The sequence below is a fragment of the Portunus trituberculatus genome, chromosome 38 (assembly GCF_017591435.1).
Source record: "Portunus trituberculatus isolate SZX2019 chromosome 38, ASM1759143v1, whole genome shotgun sequence".
Classification (NCBI taxonomy): Eukaryota; Metazoa; Arthropoda; class Malacostraca; order Decapoda; family Portunidae; genus Portunus; species Portunus trituberculatus.
Genome location: NC_059292.1, coordinates 1,340,001 through 1,349,709, shown reverse-complemented (window position 1 = coordinate 1,349,709; position 9,709 = coordinate 1,340,001). Strand labels below are relative to the sequence as shown.

Genomic DNA, 9,709 nt, shown 5'->3' with positions numbered 1-9,709 from the left:
TTCCAATGCCTGACTCCAAAGCTTTTCTTAAAAACATGAGCTAATACAAAGGATACTTTGTAGGATATATATATATATATATATATATATATATATATATATATATATATATATATATATATATATATATATATATATATATATATATATATATATATATATATATATATATATATATATATATATATATATATATATATATATATACACATATTTTTTTCTTTGGAGAGGGGGGGGGCAGTGACAAACAAAATTAAACAATACTCCTGCATAAAATCCTTCATGAACACAAATGGTGAAAAAATTATGCTAATGACTTAGATATTTCAGTCATACAAACCAATTTTTCATAATACAATATAGTGTGTGTGTGTGTGTGTGTGTGTGTGTGTGTGTGTGTGTGTGTAATTCACCTCGGTTGCCTGCTGGTCACCCAGCCAGTCTTCCCATTACGGAGCGAGCTCAGAGCTCAGACCGATCTTCGGGTAGGACTGAGACCACAACACACTCCACACACCGGGAAAGCGAGGCCACAACCCCTCGAGAAACATCCTGTACCTATTTACTGCTAGGTGAACAGGGCCCACACATTAAGAGGTTTGCCCATTTGCCTCGCCGCTTCCCAGGACTCGAACCCGGCCCTCTCGATTGTGAGTCAAACGTGCTAACCACTACACTACACGGTGTGTGTGTGTGTGTGTGTGTGTGTGTGTGTGTGTGTGTGTGTGTGTGTGTGTGTGTGTGTGTGTGTTTAATTAATAAAAGTCCATTGTGTTGGTGACTTTACTAGAATTATTCTAATCTCATAAAACTAATGAGAGTTTGGTGTTTGAGTAACTTTACAAGGATGTTTCATCATCAGCAAGGAAACAGGCACACAACATGTTTTAGTACAAAATATGAAAGATTTACTTAATCTTAATACTGTATCAGGGTCTGCCAAGTGAACAGTTCCCCATCCACACATTCTGGGTACCATAGATCATTTCACATGAAGCAGCATTGTTGTCAAATGTCTTCTCTGCAACCTTAAACTCTGGATTTATTGCCAGCTGAAAGTGTGGAATAAACACAAGTTAAAATCATTCTTACTCATATCACAGCAAGCAGAAGAATTATCATAAAAGAAATTGTGACAGTAAATTAGTGTTTTAAGAAGACTGATCCCTTATCAATACAGGGTTAAAGGAAAAGTTCCTATAGATACATGAATTGCTACAAAGAAAGTTAAAGATACACTCTTAACACACCATTTGATCCTGCTGGATAGAAATGTTTGATGGACATACAATTGTTATACAAATGAATGATAACCATTTAATAAATAAATAAATTAACTAATAAATAATGCATCAATGAGCAATGTCATGGAAGCCAAATAGTGGTGGGAGGGACAGAGGGAGGGCAGGTGGTGGTGGTGCTGTTGCTCTCACATATCAGGGCCGGGCCAGTGAGCAGTTTCCCACCCATAAACTCGTCTCCCCATATATTAATTCACAAATGGCAGCATTGTTATCGAAGCTCATCTCTGCTACTTTGAATTCTGGATTGACAGCAACCTGATAGAATGTGCATGCAAAACACACAGTTAATAAAAGTATAGTAGTAAGAATAGCAGGAATTTTGAAAGATAACAGGCAGAAAGGCAACAGGTCTGGCATAGGTCACAGTAATGTTCGCATCCATGATGTTTAAAATCTATGTTAATTCTAGGTCACAGTAATGTTCGCATCCATGATGTTTAAAATCTATGTTAATTCAGCATATCTACATAAGCAATGATCCCTAAATTGCTTGAAATGATATCATTAGATAACCTTCAGGTCCCAATCATTCCAGCTGTGGAGCTATATAGCTACTATGAAAATCTGAACAATATATATATCCATATAATGAACCAGACTTACCTTAAATGTGTATGTGCCTGGCTTGAGGTCAGTGATGTCAACCCACTGGCAGTCAATATTATAGGCATAGGTGTCAGTGCAGCCAGGGCTGATACCTTGGTCCCCATAGTTGGCACACTTGAACACAGGCTCCACATCTGGCAAACAGTTGTTATCCTCCAAGCAAAAGGAAGCTTTATGTCCTTCTGCTACTCGGTTTCCTTGAGAATCAATGATGTCATAGTGAGCAAACACTTCCATGCTGTGGTAGTGCCTGAAAAGAATTTACTGGACTTTAGTGAAAATGCTGTTTTTTTGGTTACTGTTTTGTTATAATGGTTTTCATGATTAAATATACATATTCACTTGCCTTTACTTTTGACTCTTCTGGCCTAGAGACAAGCATTGCATTATTTATAAACAAAGAAGTTGTGTGTTACTTGATGTATTTCTGATACTACACATACAAACTTATCATGGTTGTACGTAATTCCGAACATTTTTGTACCAACAACCTGAGTCAGACTGGCTTACATATGACAGGCATGCCACTCCCAGTACTGCTTGGGAAGGAAAGGTCTGAAAGCTTCATCTCCTTGGTTGAATATCCTGGCAGTGAAGCGCATGAGTCTTCGAGTATTGAGGTGCCACCCATACCCACTCCTCTATGGAGGATGAAGAAAACTTATCAATGTGCATTTAATAATAAAAATTATTAAGTATATTTTACAGACCATCCTAACAAAGTTTTTACAAACATCTGCTTTCATTATGAACAACCAGTATATTTAACAATCAGAAAAAGGTAACAAATAATATGTAATACAGATGTCACAGTGTGTACATATGCAAGACAAATTCTGTCAATGATTTGTCACTTTCAGTAAGTAGCAGCAGCCCTGAGCCTTACCTCAACCTCTGCAGATGATGTGGCTAAACAATTTTCTTCCATAGCACACTGCAGGAAGAAGAGCTGCTTGTCTTCCAGGCGAGCTGACCGAGCCATTTCCATGTGGTCTGGCACCAAATCTGCCATTTCTTTTGATAAAGAGAGTTGGATCATCAGGAAAAACATCCTGGTATTACAATATACATAGTATAAGCAGAATTATTTAATAAAACTTGATAATGTTTTAGACACTTTATAGATAATTCCAGAATGGATGTTAGCATGATAGATAGAATTGCAAGATGTCAACTTTCTTAAGGCCACTCATATCAGAAAAATATATCTTAACAGTGCCAGCGACTACATAATTACATACCATGTTAAAGCAAATCTACCAACTTATGCATGATATGTCTCTGTAATTATGATGATGATAATAATAATAATAGTGATGATTACAAAAATGATAATGATAATAATAATAATAATAATAATAATAATAATAATAATAATAATAATAATAATAATAAAAGGAGCTGGAATACATAATAAACCAAACAGTATGTTGTGTCTGAGACTGTGATGCACCCAGCAGAGTGACAGTTTGGCTCAGAGTGAGTCTAGAACAAAATGACATAATACCATTTTCAACACTAAGCTGCTTAATCTAAATGTTTTTGAGTTAATAAGGATAATAACATAAGGCAATTTAGTGATAATGGTCCATTTCATAGGCAGGCAATGCAAGTATCACACACACACACACACAATTAGGTAAATACAATTAGGTAAATACACACACACACACATACACACACACACACACACACACACACACACACACACACACACACACACACACACACACACACACACACACACACACACACACACACACACACACACACACACACACACACACACACAATTGAGAGGGCTGGGTTCGAGTCCCGGTAAGCGGCGAGGTAAATGGGCAAGCCTCTTAATGTGTGGCCCCTGTTCACCTAGCAGTAAATAGGTACAGGATGTAACTCGAGGGGTTGTGGCCTCGCCTTCCCGGTGTGTGTTGTGTGTTGATGTGGTCTCCGTCCTTCCCGAAGATCGGTCTATGAGCTCTGAGCTCGCTCCATAATGGGGAAGACTAGCTGGGTGACCAGCAGACGACCGAGGTGAATACACACACACTGAAGAAGTGGTGTCAGTAACAAGTGTGCAGTTTTAAAGAAAAATTGGAGCGTAAAGCCCAGGCCCTGTAAAACTACAACTAGGTAAATACAACTAGGTAAATACACACACACACACACACACACACACACACACACACACACACACACACACACATACACACACACACACATTACTTGGATACTGCAAATCAAAGGGAGTCAAAGAGAATGATGAACTTACTTTGAACACAGGTGACTCCTGCGATATTCCCATTATTAGATGGATCAGGGCAGAAGACCTCCCCCACAGCATCATGGAGACACTGCTCTATCAGTTTCTCATTCCCAGTGCACTTCATGCCGCTGATAATGATGTCTGACTTATTTCCCCCAAAGAAGCCTGTTAATGACGATTCTTGGTAACATGGATTGAATCTTGAAATTATACAAAAAAGAAGGATCAATGAACTAGGTACATGATCTGTCCAGTGCACACTACAGTTGTGTGAAATGCACATGGCTAAATTTACTTTCTTATTCCTCTATGCATGTCATTCCAGCATTCTTTGACAGGAATGGTTTACCTCAGTTTAATTTGTGTGTAGAACCTGCTAATGGGGAATTTTTTAATCATGCTGCAAATTAGTCAACTAATTCTTCTATTTTTTTTTTTCAATGCCCATTACACTTTACCCACCACTGTCAACTCCAATATGAATTAATATCCACACAAATGGGAATAAATATGAGTAATTATTGTCTCTGTCAATATGATCATTAAGAAGCAAGCTGATACAGCATAGTAAATGCTGCAGCATCTTGATAAATTGCATTGTGTGTTGAAACATTGTGGAAGGATAAGAGACAATGTCAGACTACTATCTACAATGTATTATTTATTTGTATCCTCTTGATTTGTAGAAAACCAAGAGAGAGAGAGAGAGAGAGATTTGCAATATTTTCACTTCTATTTTCTATTTCTTAATCTATCTATTCATGCATATTTATTACTTCATCTATTTATTTATTCATTGTATATTACGTGATTTGTTTTACATTTTCGCACCTGTGGACAAAGCGCCTTGAGCATAGCCATACCCCAGCTGGCGGCACACCACCATGCCCTCCAGCAGAGACCAGCCATCGCCACACAACAACCCCCACTCTTCAGACCCCGCCAGCTGCACCTCTACTCGACCCTCAAACTCCGTCCGTCCTCCCTGTAGGCGAAGCTTCACTTTCCCTTCCACTGAGTGCTGAAATAATGGTTCAATATTGAGATGCGCTGTAATCTCTCTCTTTATGTACATTTCTTTACTTTTTTTTTTTTTTGTGCTGGGGAAAGAACATTGTCATTATATCTTACGTAAAAGAAATAAAACATGTAATCCATAGCCAGTCCATTCAAAGATTCTAAATTGTAGTCTCTAAATCAATTACGTCCTTCATCCCGTCCATGCAGAGAGAGAGAGAGAGAGAGAGAGAGAGAGAGAGAGAGAATTCACAGCTTTTTAATTAGCATTTCTTACTTTTAATACGGTTTTATTTATAATGACTGGCTGATCTCTTGGAGGTAGAGTGGGCGGTTGAGTGGATGAAGCGAAGTGACTCTCGCAAACCACCCCAGCTGCTTCGTCCCGCTCGCAGTCGTGGATGCCCCAGCCGTCAAATTTGCACTGTGTCAGGTTCTTCTCCGTGCCCATGCAGAAAAGGTTATCCATCCAGAACCTGTCTGTGGGAATAAAAAATAAAGTGAGGAATCGCACGCATTATGACACATCGATCATCACGCAACAAGATTTAAGTTCCAAGGCGAGAAGACGCAAGGAACTGACTGCTGTGACTGGTGTTGTGTGAGGGAAGTCAGACAGGACGGGGCACCACATTCATCAATATTAAGGTATTTACACTTGGTTCAGTATTTCAGATGAATAGCCCAGCAGACAGGAGGAATTAAGGATTGACACGAGTGGTTGATAGATATAGTACAGACGATTTGAGTATTAAAAACAATATTCATGGTTTAAATTGGTTTTGATTACTCTTAACTGTCTCGGGAGTTGTGTATGATAAACTTACCTCTGGCATGACCGTAGACTCCGTTGTACGTCACTTTTTCAAGGCCAGGGAAACCCAAAGCCTTGCAGACCATTTCTCCCTCACGATCATCCCACTCGTCGTCGCAAATGTTACCCCAGCGGTTCTCGTGGAATATTTGCACGTTTCCTGCAACGAAGTGAGTGTCAGGGAGTTACATTTGTGGTGAAGCGTGAATATGAAATTGAGTTAAACCGATTCCACTTACCTAACTGCGCCTGTCACAAATATTCTTTACCCTATGCCATTACTTGTGTGCCTAGCCTGTAAGTTTTAGTTCACGATCACGTTGAGAGAGAGAGAGAGAGAGAGAGAGAGATAGCCTACTTTACTTATTTATTAGGAGTGGACATTACCTGATCACATTGTTTTACCTTTCCATTTTTTCGTTACCAATGAGGCTGCTATCAATAATAACCAAATCATTCTTGTGCTTATTTATGTATTTACAATTTTTCTTGTGTATATTAAACATAAGGAAAATTGATTAAATCTTCATCCGCCTCTGTTTTCCTTCGCTTTTTCCTCTTTTTTTTCGTTTTAATGATTTGTATATTTTGTTCTTCTCTTTCCCACTGGCTTTTAACCCCTTTAATACTAGGACGCATTTTTACCATGAGTTTTGAGCATAGTTAGATGATTTTATTTACATCAGGAAGGATCTATTGAGCTCAGAAGATCTTCCACTGTTTTAATCCCCCCCATCCCCAGTTTTGACTATTTTATTCCCCACATAAGTTTCTGAAGCTGTATAAAATCACCGAAAAGTAAGCTGAATAAACAGGAAAACGTACTGAAGAGGTCAAATTGCTCAGATGCCATTCCCATTGTTTATTCTGTTCAGTATGTAACAAATTCCTCGCCGGGTTGCTCTGACTAGCCTTGTTGGTCTCGTCATTCTGTCCCTTCTGTCCCAGATTTATTGCATTGAGTAGGATAACAATGATGAACAAATAAACGTGTGTGTGTGTGTGTGTGTGTGTGTGTTGATTTCGTATATCAATAGTTATATCATTCACACCCTTGACATGTTAGCCTGATTTCACTGTTATACTAAGAGTGAGTAACAAATAAAAAATAAAGAGCGATGAGTCAGGCTGCAGAGAGAGAGAGAGAGAGAGAGAGAGAGAGAGAGAGAGAGACTGACTTTGTAACACTTCTGAGGCTTCTTTTGTCTGCGTTAATTAACTATAACCATCAAGGGCCTCAGCGTCTCCCTCCCGGCGCCCAGCGAGAGGCAGGCAGGCTATGACAGTGAAAATTATTAGAGTTTAGATTGGACAGGCTAGAAATGACGACGAGAAGTAATAGATAAGTAGAGTGAGAGAAGGAATATATAGATGGATGAAAAAAAGAGAATAAATTTAACACGCTTCTGTGTTTGTGTGTGTAGAAGTAAGATTTTGTTTGTTTAGACGCCTACACACACGAATAGCTTAAAAAGATAAGAATGCATATGCTTAAGTAGATAAAGCTGTTTTGTTTTGGTACATTCGTGTCGCGTGAAAGGGCAAGGAGTGACACGGTTTATGGCGCTGTGATGAGCTTCCCAGACTGCGCTAAGCTAGGCTGGCCGGAGAGGGGGAAATAGCGTGCAATGAAAGGAATGGTGTGATTTACCTCGATCGTCTGCTGGTCACCCAGCTAGTCTTCCCCATTACGGAGCTCATAGTCCGATCTTCGGGTAGGACTGAGACCACATACCACACTCCACACACCGGGAAAGCGAGGCCACAACCCCTCGAGTTACATCCCATACCTATTTACGTACCTATTTACTGCTAGGTGAACAGGGGCCACACATTAAGCGATTTTCCCATTTGTCTAGCCGCTTACCGGGATTCGAACCCGGCCCTCTCGATTGTGAGTCGAGCGTGCTAACCACTGCACTACGCGGTGTGTGTGTTTCACTGTTTGATCTGCTGCAGTCTCTGACGAGACAGCCAGACGTTACCCTACGGAACGAACTCAGAGCTCATTATTTCCGATCTTCGGATAGGCCTGAGACCAGGCACACACCACACACCGGGTCACAACTCCTCGATTTACATCCCGTACCTACTCACTGCTAGGTGAACAGGGGCTACACGTGAAAGGAGACACACCCAAATATCTCCACCCAGCCGGGGAATCGAACCCCGGTCCTCTGGCTTGTGGAGCCAGCGCTCTAACCACTGAGCTACCGGGTGTGTGTGTGTGTGTGTGTGTGTAAAAGTTCCCTGCGTATCACTCTCACCACCACTTCAAACGACAACACAGTGGTTAAATTTATGCTTCATTGCTTTCTTTCCAAATACTGTACAAAAAAAAAAAAAAAGAAAGAAAATACGGTATTTTAAGGATGCTTTGATTGTTATAGTAAACGAGAAAAGCAACAAGATTTATGCATTATTCACTCGTAGACCACTCTTGATAACCTTCTATTCATTTATGTGGCTTTAGAAAATAGTCAGGGTGAGAAAGCGAAGCGTTTCAAGACAGACCATTATTGTGTTCATTGACCCACGCGATGTTATTACTTTAAGCTTACATTTACAATTATAGTATAGGTATTTCTTTAGTCCATTGTAAGTTTTATTTTTACCACTTTATTGTTCTTCCCGTGAGCCTGTTACATAGTGATAAAGGAGACGGCAACAGTATTAGTAGCAGCAGCAGCTGTAATGATATACTAATAGTAGTGGTAATAATGATAGTAGTAGTAGCAGTAGTATTTGTTATTGTTGTTGTAGTTTAGAGCATAAATTTTCCTCATTACATAAATTTGATCACATGAAGCTACAGCAACGCCAAGAAGTTGCAAGTGGTGGTGGGTAACACATGGAAGCTGATGTCATGGCATAGGACTGTTTTATCCTCGAAAGTAGTGACGCCAATAACACCCTCAGCTCTCACCCACACCCACACCCACACCCACGCTCATCCACGACAACACACACTAATCCCGCTCACCATCAACCGTTCCGTGTCTCGCATTCGTGCCCTGAGAGAGAGAGAGAGAGAGAGAGAGAGAGCTAGGGACGCTCTTGTATATTCTCAGCGGCGGGAACCTAACCAGAAGGCGTTACTAAAAATATTATGTCCTCTCTGGTAGGCTTTCACGTCGAGCTGTACACGTTCGAGATTGTATTCTTGGTGGTTTAAAATTATAATGATAATAATGATAATAATAATAATAATAATAATAATAATAATAATAATAATAATAATAATAGTAATAATAATGAGAATAGTAATGATACCGCCAGTGTAACTTAAGAGTGTGCTTTCTTATTTTCCTTTTACTTTTCTTGGTATTTACGTATTTACTTTTATTTTAGTATCAGTTAATTCATTCATTTGCATTTCTATGTTTATTTATATATTCACTTATCTACCTATTTATTTATCTACCCATATGTCTATTAATCTATCTATATACTTATTTGACCTAGTGACTTATTCAGAAGCTAAATTCTCTCTCTCTCTCTCTCTCTCTCTCTCTCTCTCTCTCTCTCTCTCTCTCTCTCTCTCTCTCTCTCTCTCTCTCTCTCTTTCGGTTTTTTGCTTGTTTGTTTGAGAGATTCGTCACCCTCCCCAGGGAGCGGTGACGCGGGCCTTTGCACATTGGTGGCACGCAGGTGAATTATCGTGTGATAATATCAGTGCTGGATGCGGTATTCCTCTGTCCA

The 9,709-nt window shown here is 39.6% G+C and overlaps 2 protein-coding genes across 6 annotated transcripts in view; one reads left to right on the top strand and one right to left on the bottom strand.

Moving 5' to 3' along the window:
• Positions 1-661: 661 nt before the first annotated feature.
• The window catches only part of LOC123515214 (lysyl oxidase homolog 2B-like), a 15,796-nt gene continuing 6,748 nt past the window's right edge, over positions 662-9,709 (bottom strand). The window contains exons 2-9 of one of the 2 annotated variants that reach the window (XM_045273763.1): positions 6,021-6,167; positions 5,471-5,673; positions 5,008-5,197; positions 4,183-4,341; positions 2,797-2,924; positions 2,421-2,551; positions 1,908-2,160; positions 662-1,559 (exon numbers count right to left, since the gene is read on the bottom strand). In XM_045273763.1, the coding sequence (XP_045129698.1) occupies positions 1,437-1,559; positions 1,908-2,160; positions 2,421-2,551; positions 2,797-2,924; positions 4,183-4,341; positions 5,008-5,197; positions 5,471-5,673; positions 6,021-6,167 (1,334 nt within the window). In that variant the 3' untranslated portion in view covers positions 662-1,436. The remainder of the gene's footprint in view (positions 1,560-1,907; positions 2,161-2,420; positions 2,552-2,796; positions 2,925-4,182; positions 4,342-5,007; positions 5,198-5,470; positions 5,674-6,020; positions 6,168-9,709) is intronic. The other variant, XM_045273762.1, reaches the window with a different exon arrangement.
• The window catches only part of LOC123515212, a 31,428-nt gene continuing 27,385 nt past the window's right edge, over positions 5,667-9,709 (top strand). For all 4 annotated transcript variants that reach the window (XM_045273759.1, XM_045273760.1, XM_045273758.1 and 1 more), the window contains exon 1: positions 5,667-5,841. The gene's annotated coding sequence lies outside the window, so the exon portion shown is untranslated. The remainder of the gene's footprint in view (positions 5,842-9,709) is intronic.